Source organism: Thamnophis elegans, chromosome 13 (assembly GCF_009769535.1).
Source record: "Thamnophis elegans isolate rThaEle1 chromosome 13, rThaEle1.pri, whole genome shotgun sequence".
Lineage (NCBI taxonomy): Eukaryota > Metazoa > Chordata > Lepidosauria > Squamata > Colubridae > Thamnophis > Thamnophis elegans.
In genome coordinates, this window is record NC_045553.1 from 48,949,143 (window position 1) to 48,966,778 (window position 17,636).

At 49.8% G+C, this 17,636-nt stretch overlaps 1 protein-coding gene across 1 annotated transcript in view; it reads right to left on the reverse strand.

Moving 5' to 3' along the window:
* Positions 1–14,935, reverse strand: part of ZW10 (zw10 kinetochore protein) — a 19,168-nt gene extending 4,233 nt beyond the window's left edge. The window contains exons 1-12 of the mRNA XM_032229266.1: positions 14,775–14,935; positions 13,052–13,186; positions 11,503–11,604; positions 11,318–11,395; positions 10,157–10,316; positions 8,571–8,714; positions 6,246–6,437; positions 5,921–6,093; positions 4,689–4,871; positions 3,711–3,949; positions 1,593–1,664; positions 293–450 (exon numbers count right to left, since the gene is read on the reverse strand). Of these exons, the coding sequence (XP_032085157.1) occupies positions 293–450; positions 1,593–1,664; positions 3,711–3,949; positions 4,689–4,871; positions 5,921–6,093; positions 6,246–6,437; positions 8,571–8,714; positions 10,157–10,316; positions 11,318–11,395; positions 11,503–11,604; positions 13,052–13,186; positions 14,775–14,891 (1,753 nt within the window). The 5' untranslated portion in view covers positions 14,892–14,935. The remainder of the gene's footprint in view (positions 1–292; positions 451–1,592; positions 1,665–3,710; positions 3,950–4,688; positions 4,872–5,920; positions 6,094–6,245; positions 6,438–8,570; positions 8,715–10,156; positions 10,317–11,317; positions 11,396–11,502; positions 11,605–13,051; positions 13,187–14,774) is intronic.
* Positions 14,936–17,636: the final 2,701 nt, after the last annotated feature.

The window sequence follows — 17,636 nt, forward strand, 5'->3', positions numbered from 1 at the left end:
CCTCTCTATTCTCTGCCTCCCGAATCCCAGCTGATCGGGAGGGAATGGGGATTTTGCAGTATCCTTCCCCTGCCACGCCCACCAAGCCATGCCACGCCCACAGAACCGGTAGTTAAGAAAAATGGAATTCACCCCCTGCCCCTTTCTGGGGAACACCCTAAAATCTGAACCAGGTTCAACCAGGGAGGGACTCGGGAGAAGCAGCCAACCAGACGCGTTTGGTAACGTTGGAGTAGACTTTAATGCAGCGCTACACAGGGAAACCGTCTTAGCTTGAGAGGCAGAGACTCACCCAGTTTCCTGAACCCGGGCACCAAGTCGACGAAGGTGGCCGTCCCATCGCTCAGCCGGCTCCTGAACTGGTGGCCCATGGTGAGGAGGTGGTGGGCGATGTACATGCAGTTGTTATGGTGGAGGGCGGCAAGCTGGGGAAGCTTCTGGAGGTTTTCTCTGGGGGGAGGGGGGAGGGAGGCAGGGAAGAAGAGAGGAGGGAGGGGGTGCTTAGAGAACGTGGAGGTCTCCACACACGCAGTGCCGTTTCCCTCCTGCGATTCATTGGGTATGTTTTTGAGAAGTCATAAAGACACCAGTGCTTTAAAGCAGGGGCCTACAAACCTCGCCTGGCGGACTTGAACTCCCAGTACCCCACTTTGATTTCCCCATTTTAAAGGGGTAGAACCATGATGGTGAACCTGGGCACGCGTGCCGGAAGTAGCACACAGAGCCATCTCTCTGGGCATGCGAGCCATTGCCTGCTGCTTTTCCGGGTTCCGGCGCGCCAGCCAGCTGCTCTTCACATGTGCCGGGAGCGCCAGAGGCTGGAAGGGCAGCTGCGCATGTGTGTGCTGGGAAGATGATCTCCCTGTTCCTGGCGTGCGCCAGCTGGTCTTCGCGTGTGCATGCGTGCCAGGAACCGGAAAACCAGGTGGCTGGTGTGCAGGTATGCGCCGAAAACTGGAAGACCGTCTCCCCGGCTCGCACATGCGCAACTGGGCGGCTGCTCTTCCACGCACGCTCCCGTTTCGGGACTTGGTGCCGGAAAAGTTTGCCATCAGTGGGTGAGAAAGTTCTTAAGTGTTTTAATGTAACTCCACCAATTTAAAAGGAGAACGCAGGAGAGTTAGTCCTCTTTTAATGACCTGTTGCTTAGTGACTGGGTTGAATCGGACCCTCCCAAAGGCTACTTATGACCCGGTTTTAAGGGTTCGGACGGCTGCACCTCCTGCAGTCACATGGCATTCCCCCCCCGTTTGACAACCGGTTCATCTTTGTGGCTCAGCCACACGGCCATGTCCCACAATGGGGTTTTTTGTGGGTTTCCGGCAAAAAACATCCGTAGGAATAAATGGATCTAATTAACGTCCATGGCCATGTTCATTTAATGTCCACCACACAAAAAAGTCGTAAGACCGGGTCGGGTTTATGTGAGTGCCTCGATTTATGACTGCCAGGACTTTTGATGGGAAATCCCAGGCTCCATTACAGTCGTTAAGTCGGGGACCGCCTGTAATTCAACAGGTTTAAGCCAGAGCTCTGCCTAGCACCCCCTCTGGGCTGGGCTGATTTCCCCCTCAAGGACAGCTGTCACTCACTTATGATACATGGGCACCACGTCGCAGAAGATGTGGAAGATGTTCCTCACCAAGTAGAAGAGCTGGATGCAGCTGCCAGAGAAGAGAGGAGAGAAGTTGGGTCACATCTGCTTCTCCAGACCCCGAAAGGGGGGGATTGGCCAACTGCCTTAAGCCAGCGCGGAAGGTCCTCACTTGAGGAAGCACAGAGAATGAGCCTAAGGGGGCCACCCAGAGCAGCCTGCCTTCACACCCCCAGGGACCCAATGCCAAGGAGGTTAAGAAGCAAAGCCCAAGGAGGGGCTGGTAGCTATGAAAAAGACCCAGAAGAACTGCTTAAAGAAAATTACCCTGACCTGAAAGCCAGACCTTCCTAATTAAAGCTAAAGGTTCCCCTCGCGCATATATATGTGTGTGCGTGCGTGTGTGTGTGTGTTAGTCATTCCCGACTCTAGGGGGCGCTGCTCATCTCCGTTTCAAAGCTGAAGAGCCAGCGCTGTCTGAAGACGTCTCTGTGGTCATGTGTCCGACATGACTCAACACCAAAGGCGCACAGAACGTTGTTCCCTTCCCACCAAAGGTGGTCCCTATTTTTCTACTTGCATTTTTTACGTTTCTCCTTTTCTCATCCAGGGAGGTATAATATTCTGCCTTTTAAATATTCCCTAGAATATTTCATTCTTCTAGGAGAAGGGTGGGTGCTAACTTTCCTCATAGGTAACCAAACCCAACTATTTTCTGGACACAGCCCATTCCGGATTTCTGAGACGAGCAATCCACCTTTTGAGCCACACAGCAAAGACCTCTGGGAAGGTGGTTCCTATTTTTCTACTTGCACTTTCTATGTGCTTTCGAACTGCTCGGTTGGCAGAAGCTGGGACAAGTAACGGGAGCTCACTCCGTTACGCGGTGCTAGGGATTCGAACCGTCGAAGTGCCGACCTTTCTGATCGACAAGCTCAGCGTCTCAGCCACTGAGCCACCTTCTACCTTCCTATTTAGGCGTAGTTAGAGATGAATTCTGGGCCTGTAGTAGCCGCGGTTTGGGAAGGACTTCATGTTGGGAAGACAGGCAGAGAAACGCTGGGAGAAACCAAGCCAGCAGATGCCAAGCCTGCCAGCCTGGGTGGAGATTCCTGTATTCCAGTGGGCAGGAACGCCATTCACGGCAGGGACTCTGTGGAGGGTGCACAAAACGGACTGTGGTTCCAGCCTGAGGAACTTGTGGACTACAAATCCCGGCTCATGAATGGGTTTATGAGTAAAGGAGTCCTTCGGAGGAGTCGTGCCTTCTTTCAACGAGTCATTTCATTCCTCCCTGACATCACACGGGAGCGGTTAGCATAGCTGCTTCCTTGATTGGCACTATGCAATAAAGGCATCATGAGGAAGAGGAAGAGGAGGAGGAGAAAGAGGAAGAAGAGGAGGGGGAAGAAGAGGAAGAGATAAAAGAGGAAAAAAAAGAGGAGAAGAGGAGGAAAGAGGAAGAGATAAAGAGGAAAAGGAAGACGAATAAAAAGAGGAGGAGGAGGAAAGAGGAAGAGAGAGGAAAAGGAATAAAAAGAGGAGGAGGAGGAAGAGGAGGAGGAAGAAAGGAAGAGATAAAGAGAAAGAAGAAAAAGAAGAGGAGGAAGAAGAGGAGGAGGAAGAGGATAAGAACAGGAAGAGGAGGAGGAGGAGGAAGAGGAAGAAGAGGGGGAAGAGGAGGGGGAAGAAGAGGAGGAAGAGATAGAAGAAGAGATAAAAGAGGAAGAAACAGAAGAAGAGGAGGAGGAGGAAGAGGAGGAAAGAGGAAGAGATAGAGGAAGAGGAAGGAGGAAAAGATAAAGAGGAAAAGGAAGAATAAAAAGAAGAGGAGGAGGAAGAGGAAAGAGGTAGAGAAAGAAGAAGAAAAGAAGAGGAGGAAGAAGAGGAGGAAGAGATAGAGGAAGAGATAAAAGAGGAAGAAAAAGAGGAGGAGGAGGAAGAGGAGGAAAGAGGAAGATATAGAGGAAGAGGAAGGAGGAAAAGATAAAGAGGAAAAGGAAGAAGAAAAAGAAGAGAAAGAAGAAAAAGAAGAGGAGGAAAAAGAGGAGGAGGAAGAGGATAAGAACAGGAAGAGGAAGAGGAGGAAAACTCCTAGGTGGGAGATGAATCTCACCATTGGTCGGTGCTGGCAGAGGCTTCCTGGAGCGTCTGATAGGCCAAAGCCATCAATCTCTGGACCGAGTCGCTGATGCGGCAGGTGGGGAACGAAAAGGTGTGGCGGCTCAGCTTGGTCTTGTTCTCCAAGTTGGTCACCTGCCTGAGAAGCAGCTCGGATCCTTCCGGAACCTTTGGCTGGTCCCCGGCTTCAGAGGCAGGCAGGGCGGGGAGAGCTGGCAGAGAGTCTGGGCTGACCTGGGGAAGGAAAGGAAGGTTCCCTTGGCTCCGTTCTAGGCCAGTCTCCTAAACAGAGAGCCCCCCCGGCGTTCCCCGCAAGGGTTCAGAATATTTTGGGGGGGCTGTCTGAGGGCTGGCAGATGCCAAAGGCAAAAATGCAGGTGGTTCTTCTCTCTCCCAACCTAGTTTTGCTCTCAAGACTACCTGCCACCAGGTAATACAGCCTGGAGAAAGGTGTGCCAAGTGGATCATCTTGAGAATATTTCTTGCTTAAAACAGATCTTAATTCAACAAGGACTCTCTCTCTCTCTCACACTCACACACACACAAGCCTGACTTATACACCAAGTACCCTGTTTCCCTGAATATAAGACCTCCTGGATAATAAGCCCAATCGGGCTTTTGAGGGCAATAAGCCCTCCACCCCAAAATATTGCAGACACAGCAGCAGCCACGAGGTGACCACGCTTGCTGCCTCCTGCACCCCAAAAATAATAAGACCTCACTGAAAACAAGGCCAAGCGCTTATTTCGGGGGTCAAAAGAAAATAAGACCCAGGGTCTTATATTCAGGGAAACAGGGTAACCAGGGTCTTATTTTCGGGAAAATATGGTACCTTTCTTCAAGACAGACGCGGACAAGAGAACAGAGGATCCGGTTGCTTTAAGCCAGGAGTTCTCCAAACGTCAACTCCCAGAACTCCCCATCCAGACACCCCTGCTTTAAGTGAACCACCACCACTCCCATGCTCCACTACCTTCACGGTGTTGTGTATTTCTGAGGTCATCAGGTTCCTGGCTGCCATGATGACATCTTGGCATTTCTTGTTGGCAAAATGGCAATTCACGTTGCGGGCATAGGTCAGCAAGTCCACGGAATCCTCCGGAAGGAAGTTCATGTCTTTTAAGGCTTTTTCAAAGTCTTCTGTTGCTGTAATAACCTGGAGGGAGGGGCGAGGGGCGTGGGGAGGGGGGAGGTATAGAAAGGTCAGCTGATATAGGTGGATTTATGCTGCCCTCTCCGCCACCCACCCCCCAAAAAACAGGCAGGCCGCAGCGATATTTAGCTATTCAGCCCCCCCAAAAAAACCCTTCGTTGTTGCTGAGAAACCTTCAGCCGCCTCGCTCTTCGGAAAGGCTACAGGTAGTCCTCGACTTACGACCACAATGGAGTCTGTTGTTAAGGGAGACATTTGTGAAGTGAGTTTTGCCCCCATTTTACGACCTTTCCAGCCACAGCCGTTATGGGAATCACTGCACTTTGATCTTAAGTGAAACCTGGCTTCCCCGCGGCTTGTCAAGAGGTCGTAAAAGGGGAATCACGCGGCCTGGACCGTCATAAACGTAGGTCAGTTGCCAAGCGTCTGAATTTTGATTCATGTGGCAATAGGGAGGCCGCAAAGGTTGTAACTGTGGGAAACGGTGCCACCGTAACTCTGAATGCACCGTATTTTTTGGAGTATAAGACGCACCAAGGTTTTGAAGAGGCAAATTAAAAAAAAAAGGTTTGCACTCTGCAAACCTCCAAAAAACGCCCTGTTTTTCACGAACAGGCCCGTTTTTTGTAAAAAATAAAATAAAAAATGGCATGTATAGCCTTTAGGAGGCTTCCAGAGTGCGGGGGGGGGGGGGGGATGAGCAAAAAGCTGCCCATTTTTGCCCTGCCCAGCCCCCCAGGAGCTCTCTGGAAGCCTCCTAAAAGCTATGCACATCCATTTTTGCAAAGGGGGCGGGGTTTCGGGACACCAAAAATGCTGTATTCGGTGTATAAGACGCACCCAGATTTTCACTCTCTTTTTTGAGGAAAAAGGGTGCGTCTTATACTCCGAAAAATACAGTAAGTCAAGACTAGCTGTGTTAAGAAAAGTGTAATTTCAGTATTTTAACTTCAGTCTCCTGGGCAAACTTCCTCCTCCTCATTCTCCCTAATTTAGGAAGCAGCCCAGAGAGACGGGAGATGGTCCCAGAGGCCAAAGGTCGCAGCACCCACCTCCGTGTACTCGGCAAGCTGGCTGCTGTTGCTGGGGATGGAATGCACCAAGCAATCGCAAATGAGGCAGTCGGACATCTTCTTCCAGATCACGTTGCCCAGCACCTCGGCCAAAACGGGCCTGGGGTCGGTCTCCTCCCCTTCCTCTCCCTCGCAACGGCCCAGCGGTGTGTCTGGAGAAGGGAGAAAGCTCCGTGGTTCCTTCGGCAGCCTTCACCCGGCAGGAGTCGACGGCAGCAGAAGCCGACGGGGTCTTCCTGGGGTCCGTTTCCTATGCTCCCACCCCCAACCCCCGGTTCAAGCCAGTGTGGGATCAGGTCCTTACCCAGCAGGTGTTGGTGGAGGACTTTGAACACCGATTTGAGCTTGGCAAACACTTCCAAGGGGGACGGATGACCCAGGCTGGAGCCCACAGACTCAAATCTGAGTGTGACGCCATCGGGGGGCTCTTCCACCGAGAGCCGTAAGGAAGGGCAACAGACCAAAGGCTTGAGGATGTGCTTCAGCAGTAACTGTCCTGGCGAGAGGGAGAGGGAAAGGGAGGGCTGTGTGGTAGCCATAACAACATTCTTCTTAGAAACTCAAGGTCATCTTTGTCTCTGCACCTGGCCAGAACTGGATGGGAGGAATCTGTCTTTGTGGCAGTGGGAGATTGGACCATGGGATGGACTGGTGGATGTGGGGGCAAGATCTTGGACTTTCAACTGGGTGGGGAACACCTGGAAGCTTTCAGATTCGGGTTTTCCCAGATGTGCCAACACGGCTCTCTTTAACAAGTTGGAACTTTGAGGAACCTTTTGCTCCGATTTACTTTTGGATGCTATTTGGAACACTGACAGCGACAGCACTTCTTAACGTGGCTGTCAGGCCTGCGTTTATATTCCTTTTAGAATTTTGGCCTGCCACACTTTCTCTTATTTCATTATGCAGGTTCTTTAAGTATAGTCAATGGGAGGCGGGATTAGAAGGAGTAGGATTTTGGAATGTATTGTTTTTCATTCTTTGCTAGAAGCCAAGATCATCCTTTGTCTCCACACTTTCACACCTGACCGGAAGAAGCTAGGCATGGACGCCAGCGTGGAAGAAGGAGATTGGACCATGTGATGGATTGTGGGTGTGGGGACAAGATCATGAACTTTTAACTGGGTGGGATTCTGATGTAACTTCCAGAGTTGGGATCCCCACAGCACGATGCCAACATGCCTGCTTTATTAAATTGGAACTTTAAGCATAGTTTTGGCTTCGACTCTGATTTGACATGGTATTTGGAAAGCTTACAGTGGCCTGTGGCCATCTTCTCTGCCCTGTCCTTGCTCTGCTGAAGGGGAGGGGGCAATTCCCACAAGAACAGTCTGTGGAGATTGGAGGAAGACAAAGAGGGGCTGGGGGGGAGTGGGAACAGGCTTCCCTTTGGAGCAGACAAAAAGGAATTTTAAAGCCATGCCCTCCAAAGGAGAGAGCAGCCTTATCAAAGGCATTGGCTGCTTTTATTTCACCTCCTGCCCGAAGTGAGATGCTCCTTTGAACCCCTTTGCTTTGCGTAAAAATTGCGTAGCTCCCCTGGATGGCCCACAGATGTAGAGACTCTAGAAAGAGTGCAGAGAAGAGCAACCAGGATGTGTTGTCATATAACTCCTTGTGTAGGTGTGGCGATCACCCCTGGCCCAGTGCATAACAGGGCATGCGCAGCCACGCTGAACCACATAGGAAAAAACAAACTCCTAAAGAACAGAACATCCTGATAGTACTCCATAACATCCTGATAGTTCATAACATAACATCCTGATAGTTCACTCTAGATGTGCCTTATCCAATGACGCCCAGGATTTGACCATATAGACAGAACTTCCCTGAGCAGTAGATTAGCAATTGTAGTTTGACATGCTGTCTTAAATCACATGCTGATTGCTCCTCCTGCCTTTGTCCTATCTCAATAAAAGGGACTCCCAGACCCCCAATCTGGGTCACCTCATCCCGAGAAAGCTCGTGTCCCTGTCTTTTCTCAACGTTGGCCTCATGAGCGAACCACGGGTACGTCACAAGGATGGTTTTAGGGGACTCGAGGCTAAAACATACGATGGACGGTTGCAGGAACTGGGCCTGGCTAGTCTAGTGAAGAGAAGGACCAGGGGAGACATGAAAGCAGCCTTCCAATATTTGAGGGGCTGCCACAGAGAGGAGGGGGGAGGGGTCAAGCTATTTTCCAAGGCACCTGAAGGTAGGATAAGAAACCATGGATGGAAATTAACCATGGGGAGATTCAACTTGGAAATAAGGAGGAATTTTCTGACAGTGACAACAATTAACCAAGTTGCCTGCAGAAGTTGTGGGAGCTTTCAAGAAGAGACTGGACCACCATCGGTCAGAAATAGTGTCGGGTCACCAGCTCGGGCGGGGAGTTGGACCAGATGACCCACAAGGTCCCTTCCAACTCCGAACAATCTGTATCTCACACGAAGCATTGCTGCCTCTCCTCTTTGTCTTCAGTTAACCGGACAGTGACACATTTCTCTCTGGGAGATAAGAGGGGAACAGGACCCCGGAGGAGGAAGCTACGGCTGAGGTGCCAAATCTAGAACATCTGGACACCAAGACCAGAAACCGAACCTCTTGTCACACTCAGGAAGCTGCTGGAAGAGGAAGGACTTACCAAAATGTTTGAACTTCATCTCCAGTTCCCCCAGGATGGCGAAAGCCTGCAGGACGGTTGAAACGCCTGGGCCTGTGGCCGCCTCTTCCGTGGGCAGACGTAGGTGCAGCTCCGTCTGGGTAGCTGCCTCCAGGCAGCTCAGGTCTATGGGGAGAGCGGGAGAGAACCGCCCGGGTAAACAGCAAACCACGGTTCCAAAGCGGCAAAAGAGCTGAAAGAGCTACTGGCCTCTCCCTCCAGTCTCCAGTCATCCCAAGCCAGGAGCTGCAGCCCCCCCAGTCCATTAGTTGCTTTACTTTCTTGATTAGCCCATGGGGGAAACCCTCCCGGTTTGGCCTAACCAGTAGGGATGATTATCGTTGGTTCTGCGAACCCAGAGTAAAAAAAAAAGCTTCCAAGGAATCACATGGCTCAGCTATGAGCCGCACAATTGTTGGAAGCTTCCCCCCCCCCCGCTTTTTAAAGCATTATTTTCCTGCCTATCCCCCCCCCCCAACCGGAAATAGAAACAGGAAATAGAATTCTTTGTTTCTGGTTTTTTCCCCCTAAACTAGTATTGAATAAAAATTAACCAAAGTTACTAATTACTATCAAACTTAAAGTGTTGACCACAATGTAAACACAATGGTGATTCGAACAATTAATATTATTACAAGTGTTAGTACAACTGTTATTACACCATTAGAGAAGTTAAAACCGATAGGAAGGCAACGTAGAATGGAGAACTACAAAGGCTAAGCATGAGTGCCGATACAGAAGGCTGTATATAATTACTTTATATTGCTATGTTTGTCTTGTTTTTTCTTTCTTTCTTTCTTTTTTTTTGTGTTTTTCTTTCTGTTTTTAAAGGTAAAAATGTTTAATAAAAGCTATTTTTTAAAAAGTGGAAAAAAGCTGGCCACACCCACCCAGTCACATGATCCCCCCTCCACCAAGCCACGCCCATAGAACCAGTGGCCAAAAAAAAAAAAAAGAATAGATGTCACCACTGCCATGGGCCACGTCAAAGTGCAGAATTCCAAACACAAATGATTACTAAAATCCAATAAGAACTATGAAATTGGAATAAATACACAATTCAAAATGAGTTTGGAACAAAATAGGATAAAATTATATCCCCCTGCCCCGCTCAGTCTTTAGGCAACCCCAGAAACAGCAAGTCTCAAATCAGAATTGCTCAGCAACAGGGATGGACAGAGCCGAGGTGGCGCAGTGGTTAAATGCAGCACTGCAGGCTACTTCAGCTGACTGTTATCTGCAGTTCAGGGGTTCTAATCTCACCGGCTCAAGGTTGACTCAGCCTTCCATCCTTCCGAGGTGGGTAAAATGAGGACCCGGATTGTTGTTGGGGGCGATATGCTGACTCTCTAAACCGCTTAGAGAGGGCTGAAAGCCCTACGAAGCGGTATATAAGTCTAACTGCTATTGCTATTGCTAAATGACTCAAGGGAAATCATCTAGACAAGGGCCCCCAACCTTGGCTGCTTTTAAGACTCGTGGACTTCAACTCCCAGGATTCCCCGGGCAGCCCCTTGAGCCCTCAAGCAGGAGGCGCAGAGCAGGCCCAAGCACCCAGCCCCCCGCACCTTGCGACTGGGGAAGCTTCCACTCCACCATCCGCTGCCACTCCTCGTCCAAGAGGCACAGGATGTTCTGGGTCTGTATGGTGAGCTCCTGGCCGAGCGCCTTCAGGATCTTCAGCTCAAAGCCACGACGGGACTCCATGGTTTTCAGGCTCCTCCGGGCCTGGCAGGGAACGGGGGGAAAGGTGGCGGAGTCACACACACAGCCTGCCAAGAGCCGTTCCGCTTTCAGCCCCCCAATGTCAGCGCTCCAAGGGATGCGCCCTCGAAAGCAGGACTCTTCGAGGCTGGTCGATTCCTCAAAGAACAATTTATTGGATACACATCATACTGGCACAACTGGTGCAAAGCAATTCTGAACCCCCGGTTTTCACCTACTGTAGTTTTCGGACTATAAGATGCACCGGAGTATAAGATTTTGAAGAGGCAAATTTTTTAAAACAGTTTTTGCACTCTGCAGGCCTCCCAAACCCTCTGCATGCCTCGTTTTTCATGAAATAAGGGGCATGCAGAGAGTTTAAGAGGCCTGCAAAATGCGGCTGGGGGCGGCAAAAATGAGCAGAAAACAGGCCTTTTTTTGCAAAAACTGGCTCATATTTTGCAAAAAAGGGGCATGCATATGTTTTGGGAGACTTGTAGAGTGGTCTTGGGGACAGGGGGGGGGATGGCCCATTTTTCACTCGTTTTTGCCCTCCCCAGCCCCCAGGAACACTTTGCAGGCCTCCCAAACCCTCTGCGTGTCCATTTTTGCAAAGAGGGTGGAGTTTTGGTAGGCCAAAAATTTATTCAGTGTATAAGACGCACTCAGATTTCCACTCTCTTTTTGGGGGGGGAAAGGTGCGTCTTATACTCTGAAAAAAATTGATAATTAAACAGTGAAAGTTCCCCCTTCCCACCCCCAGGTCATTGGTCCCATTGTCCAATAGTGTTGCTGGCCGGTTGCTTCTCTCCTCCTCCCAGCCACCTGATGGAATGACCTTGCTTCCCCACAGGAAAAACTTTCTGTTTTGACTACAAAAGCCCAGCTCACTTTCCCCCCGCTCCCTGTCCCCCTCTCTGCTTTGTGGCAACCCTGGAGCTACCAAGATGGCCTCAGCCAGGTCTACTTCAGGGTTGACACCCAAGAGGGACAGAAAGAGGTGTCCGTCCATCCCCAGGAACTACCTTGTTTAGGTGGCCAGCAGCTGACGTGTACTTCTTCAGAGGCAGCAAGGTACCGAACTGTTTGAGAGCGGAGTCAAACTGAAGGCAAAGGAAGCAGAAAAGGGGAACGCCAGTAACTTAAGAGCCAGCCTCAAATCAAGACGACCAAAAGGGGAAGAGGGACTGATCTTCTCCCTCTGTCTTACCTCCTGGAGCTGCTTCAGCACACTCAGGACCAGCATCTCCCTCTCCAGCTGCTGCTTCAGGTCAGCAAAGTCTGTCATGGCCACGTTGAGATCCTGCTGGACCTGAGGAAACACCAGATTTCATCTCTTTGGTTTGCAAAAAAAAAAAAAAGAACCCCTCTTAGTAGGCAAGGAGAGGTTTCCGCTTGTCTTTAGGAGGAACCAGAGGTGGGTTCCTACCAGCTCGCACCAGTTCGGTAGAACCGGTTCGTCAAATCTACCGAACCGGTTAGGTTCCACCAGAAAGCAGGCCACACCTACAATCCTGGGCGTCATTGGTAGGGCACATCTCAGGATGTTATGTTATGAACTATCAGGATGTTATGGAGTTTTAGGAGTTTGTTTTCTCCTGTGTGGTTCAGCGTGGCTCTGCATGCCCTGGTATGAACTGGACCATGGGTGACCCACACCTAGACAAGGAGCTATATTACAACAGAAGAGGTTCCAAAAAATTTTGAAACCCACCACTGACACACACACAGACAGACTCACACAGAGAGAGAAAGAGAAAGAAAGAAAGAAAGAAAGAAAGAAAGAAAGAAAGAAAGAAAGAAAAAAGAAAGAAAAAGTGAGAGATGAAAGAAAACAAGAAAAAAGGGACAGAGAGACAAAAGGAAGGAAGGAAAGAGAAAGAGAGAGAGAGAGAGAGAGAAAGAAAGAAAGAAAACACATGACCGGCAAGCCACTCCCACAAAGGAGGCCACACCCACAGAGGCAGAGTCAACATTGACAGTCAGGAAGGCTAAGAGGGAATATTATAAGATCTGGGATCAATTTTATCGATGGTCGGGACAAAAAAGGAAAGACTCAAACAAGCAATGACTAAGATTTATAGAATGGAGACTAGAATTACATATGAAACTGTAAGAGTGAAAATAAGATAAAATCAAAGCACTGTGGTTGGAAATACAATATTTTTAGATTGGTAAACGCTGAATAGACCAATTGTAAATAAGCACGGTGGTTATAATGTATGAACTTTATATCTTAGTACAGAGGTGTCCAATCTTGGCAACTTTTAAGACTTGTGGACTTCAACTCCCAGAATTCCCCAGCCAACTGGCTGGGGAATTCTGGGAGTTGAAGTCCACAAGTCTTAAAAGTTGCTAAGATTGGACACTCCTGTCTTAGTATGTATTGCAATGACTTTGCCAGGAAGGTTACCATGTTTTAATTTGTGCTCAATAAAAAAAACTTTTTTTAAAAAAACCAGAAAGGCTAGAAGGAGGGAAGAAGAGAACACTTTCATAACCTTGTTATTCATTCATTCATTCATTCATTCATTCATTCAATCATTCATTCATTCATTCATTCGATTTAATATGGCTGCCCATCTCAAAATAATGGCGAACCTGTATTTTAAAAAAATATAAACAGCAGGAAAAATCAAACGCAGCAGCCGGGGTTAAAAACACCTTTCTCAGTAACTGTGAATACAACGCATGGCCAGGCACACCCCCCACACCCCCGCTTTCTATGGGACCAAGATAGGTCCCTCCACAGTCCTCACCTCGTTCTCGATCCTGGATCTCAGCTGATCCATGTTGGTTGAAAGCTCCTCCACTTGGCACTCCAGGTCCTTGGCGCTCTGCACGCTGGGCAGGAACTCCATGTACCTTTGGTTGATCATGCTGCAAACTTCCTCCTGGAAGGGGCAGAAGGGGAAGTGACCAGGAGGACACTAAGATTAACAGCAGACTAACCCAAAACCCCAATTAAGTCAACAGTAAATAATCCAAGCAAAGAAGCTCTAAGACCCCCCCAACTCTCATTGACAGGGCAAACTATTAGAATATAAGGTTAGAGCAAACTCCACTCCTTCCTAAGAGTGATGATGTTACCTACTTGGGTCATGAAATGTCTGGAAGAGAACAATCAAGCTCGGAGAGCATCAAAGATGCCACAGTCGTCTTCCTCCTCTCCAAAAACCCCACACTCCCTTCTAGCACTGACGATACCTAGTCTGGGTAATGAGATGTCTGCAAAGGCTCAGAGAGCACCAAGGACCCCACAGTCCTTCTCCTCCTTCTTTCCACAAACCTCCCCCCTCCACACTAGCACTGAAGTTGTTCCCTACTTGGGTCATGATACACCTGCAAGAAAACAACTTAAGAGAAGCAACTAGGAGGAATTTCCTGACAGTGAGAACAATTAACCAGTGGAACAGAAATTGCCTCCAGAAGTTGTGAATGTCTTTAAGAAGATGTTGGATAGCCATTTGTCTGAAACGGTATAGGGTTTCCTGCCTAAGCAGGGGGTTGGACTAGAAGACCTCTAAGGTCCCTTCCAACTCCCGTTATTCTATTCTAAAACCACCCAGCTCACAGAGCAATAAGGACCCCACAGTCATCTAACTCCTCCTCTTTCTCATCCTCCTCCTCCCTGCAACCTCCCCTCTCTTCCAGCACTGATGAAGTTCCCTAGATGGGCCGTGAGACGCCTGCAAGGAAACCGCCCAGCTCACAGGCTCAAATCCTTTCCTTTAGGGCCTGAAAGGCGAGATGGGGGGAGGGGGCGCTTGGCCGCAGCTGACCTGCCTGGGGGGAGGGTGGGGGGGATGTCTCCTCCTCCTCCTCTTTGTATCTCTCCCCCCTTTTTTGCCCCTCCCCTTTCTGTTGCTCCTTCCTTTCTGCTGCTTTTCTGCCTTTCTTTTGCCCCTCCCACTCTTTCTGTTGCTCCTCCCTTTTTTGCCCTTCTGTTGCCCCTCCCCTTTCTTTTGCCCCCCACTCTTTCTGTTGCCCCTACCTTTTCTTTTTGCCCCTCCCACTGTTTGTTCCCCCTCCCTTTTCTTTTGCCCCTCCCACACTCTCTGTTGCCCCTCCCCTTTCTTTTGCCCCTCCCCCTCTTTCTGTTGCTCCTCCCCTTTCTTTTGCCCCCCCTCTTTTTGCTGCTCCTCCCCTTTCTTTTGCCACCCCCACTCTTTCTGCTGCTCCTCCCCTTTCTTTTGCCCCTCCCCCTCTTTCTGTTGCTCCTCCCCTTTCTTTTGCCCCTCCCACTCTTTCTGTTGCCAATCCCCTGTTGCTTTCGGGGAGACCCAATACTGGGTGGGGGGGGGAGCCACGTGTCACCCCATACACGCCACTCTCGCCTCAACTCTGCACACGCTCAGAGGGCCGGCGGCGCCCCCCGCCTCGCTGCCTCCAGCCCCCTCCCCTCGCCGAAGGGGGCGTGGCCCAGGTAAGCCCCTCCCCCGTCCGGGCGCTGCGACCCCCCCCAACCTCCCCCCCGCGCACCTTGAGCTCCTCGGCCCGGCGGGAGAGGCGGTTGACACGGCCGCTCAAGCCCTCCTTCTCCGGGAGCCCCGAGCAGGCCAGCACGGCCTCCACCAGCGAGGAGCCGCGCGCCGCCATTCCGCCGCCGCCGGTCGCGCCGCGCGGGGCCTGACGGGAAGGCGCCTGGCCTCTCCCGCCCAGCGCCGCCGACTACCGTTCCCGGCATGCCTTTCGCCGGCCATTTCTCTCTCTCCGGCCCCCTCCCCCGTAACCATAGAGCCACGCTGGGATAGAGAAGGCCTCCTTCTGGGGCCCCGCCCATAGGGAGGTTAGGCGCGCTGGTGCCCTTATTATGCGCGTCTATACACCCCGGCACGTAATGTGTGCATAGACACAGAGACACGTGCAGCAGATGCCCATGCACAGACACCTGCAGGTGCAGACGCCCCCTTCCTCAAGCTGCAGGACAGCCTTGGGCAATATTGGGAATGATGGTTTTTGCAGTCCAGCAGCTCTGGAGATGCCCAGGGTAGCCAGATCAGCCGTCCTGCGTGCAGCCCCCAACCCCGAAAGCCTTGGGGGGGGGTGTTTTTTTATTGGGAGAGTGGAATTAAAATGGGCCCCACTGGAAAAGAGCCCGACTCCTACTCATTGCACTTTTTTAAAAAAGAGACTTAAAAAAAACCCCGATTGCTCTTAATGCAATTAATTCAGTGACGGTTTCAGGGATGCATTTTAGCAATAGCAATAGCAGTTAGACTTATACATCGCTTCATAGGGCTTTCAGCCCTCTCTAAGCGGTTTACAGAATCAGCATATTGCCCCCAACAGTCTGGGTCCTCACTTTACCCACCTCGGAAGGGTGGAAGGCTGAGCCAACCCTGAGCCTGGTGGGATTTGAACTGCAGAACTGCAGTCAGCTGAAGTGGCCTGCAGTGCTGCATTTAACCACTGCGCCACCTCGGCTCTCAACACTTACACTTAAGTGTTTTACAACACTTTCTGATCATCAGATCCTTTGCCGGACCGGAGCATCTCTTGGCTTCAGGCCAGAAGTCAAATGGCCTGAGAAAAACTCTTGAGCCAAGGAAGCTGAGAAATACGACGAGCGGTGATTGACCCAGCTGGACCCGGGAGAGACGCTGGGGGAGCCTCTGCCCTGAGCAGCAGCGATTCTCGGCCAAGAAAGGAGAGCCATGAGGCCACAGATGAAAAGAAGGGCGATGGCTCCTTATTAAAAAAAGAAAAAGGCGGACAAGGGATTTGGCTGGAAAACTCTCCTTCCACACCAGAGGTCTTCAAACTTGGCAACTTTTAAGACTCGTGGACTTCAACTCCCAGAATTCCCCAGCCAGCCATGCATGGCTGGCTGGGGAATTCTGGGAGTTGAAGTCCACGAGTCTTAAAAGTTGCCAAGATTGGAGATACCCCTGTCGCACAAAAGGGCCTTTTCAAAAAGGGCTTCCCTTGTTTGACCTTGAAAACATTTCGCTTCTCATCCAAGAAGCTTCTTTGGTTCTGAAAGTCAGAATTGAGGAAGCTTCTTGGATGAGAAGTGAAACATCTTCAAAGAAAAGCAACGGAAGTCCAGTTGCCTCTTGAAAAAACACCCAATTCTAGGAGTTGAAGTCCACAAGTTGTCAAGTTTGGGGGTCCTTGCTCTACACCCAATCTCTGGGCTATCACCCATCTTCTCCATGCCTCTCAAGTTTCCTGATCAATCACTTGGCACACAGCTTGGTGAAGGTGAAAGGTGTGTGTGTGTGTGTGTGTTTGTGCTTAAACGAGATCTTGCCTGATCGCAATCAATAAAGCCAGAGGGATTAACAAAGAATTCCTTAGATGACATCGCACGATTAATTTGCCCAAACAAGATCATACACATGTTGGCTTCATTAAGCCGGTATCGGTTGTGTTCCCCTCGACTTACGACCACAACTGAGCATGAGGTTTCTGCTATTAAGCAAGACATCCGCTAAGTGACGTTTGCCCCATTTTACGTCTTTCTTCACCGCAGTTGTTCAGTCACCCGGTTGTTAAGTGAATCTGTTTTCTCCAACGACTTGGCTTGTTTGAAGGTCACAAAAAGGGATTGTGTGGCGCTCGGCCGCCTCAACAGTCATAAATGTGAGTCAGTTGCCAAGCGTCTGAATTTTGATCACCGGGGGGGGGGGGCGCTGCATCAGCCGTAAGTGTGAAAAACGGTCATAAGTCGCTTTTTTTTTTTTAATGCGGTTGCAAGTTTATAAATGAACTGTTGTGAGTCGGGGGCTACCTGTGCCCCCTAACCCCTCACACTCTGGACATAAATTGTTTCAACTCCTACCCTCAAAATGACGTTATAGGGCTCTGCACACCAGAACAACTAGACACAAGGAGAGTCCCCCCCCCCCGAATGCCATCCCTCTCCTAAACAAATAATCCCCTCCCCACTGTCCAACTATTCACCAGGGCCGCATTACTATTCTTCTTCTCATCCTTCCTATTACCTATTACCTATTTCCTCCCACTTGTGACTATAACCATGTTTCTTGTATCTCTACGATTTATATTGTTTTATTTGTTTCCTAGTATGGTTTGATTGCTTTTTTAGTAACCTATAACTATCACTAAGTGTTGTATCTTATGATTCTTGATGAATGTATTTTTATGTACACTGAGAGTCTCTGCACCAAAGACAAATTCCTTGTGTGTCCAATCACATTTGGCCAATAAAGAATTCTATTCCACTCTACTCTACTCTACTCTACTCTACTCTACTCTACTCTACTCTACTCTACTCTACTCTACTCTGTATGAACCAAACACAAATTCCTTGTGTGTCCAATCACACTTGGCCAATAAAGAATTCTGTTCTGTTCTGTTCTATTCTATTCTATTCTA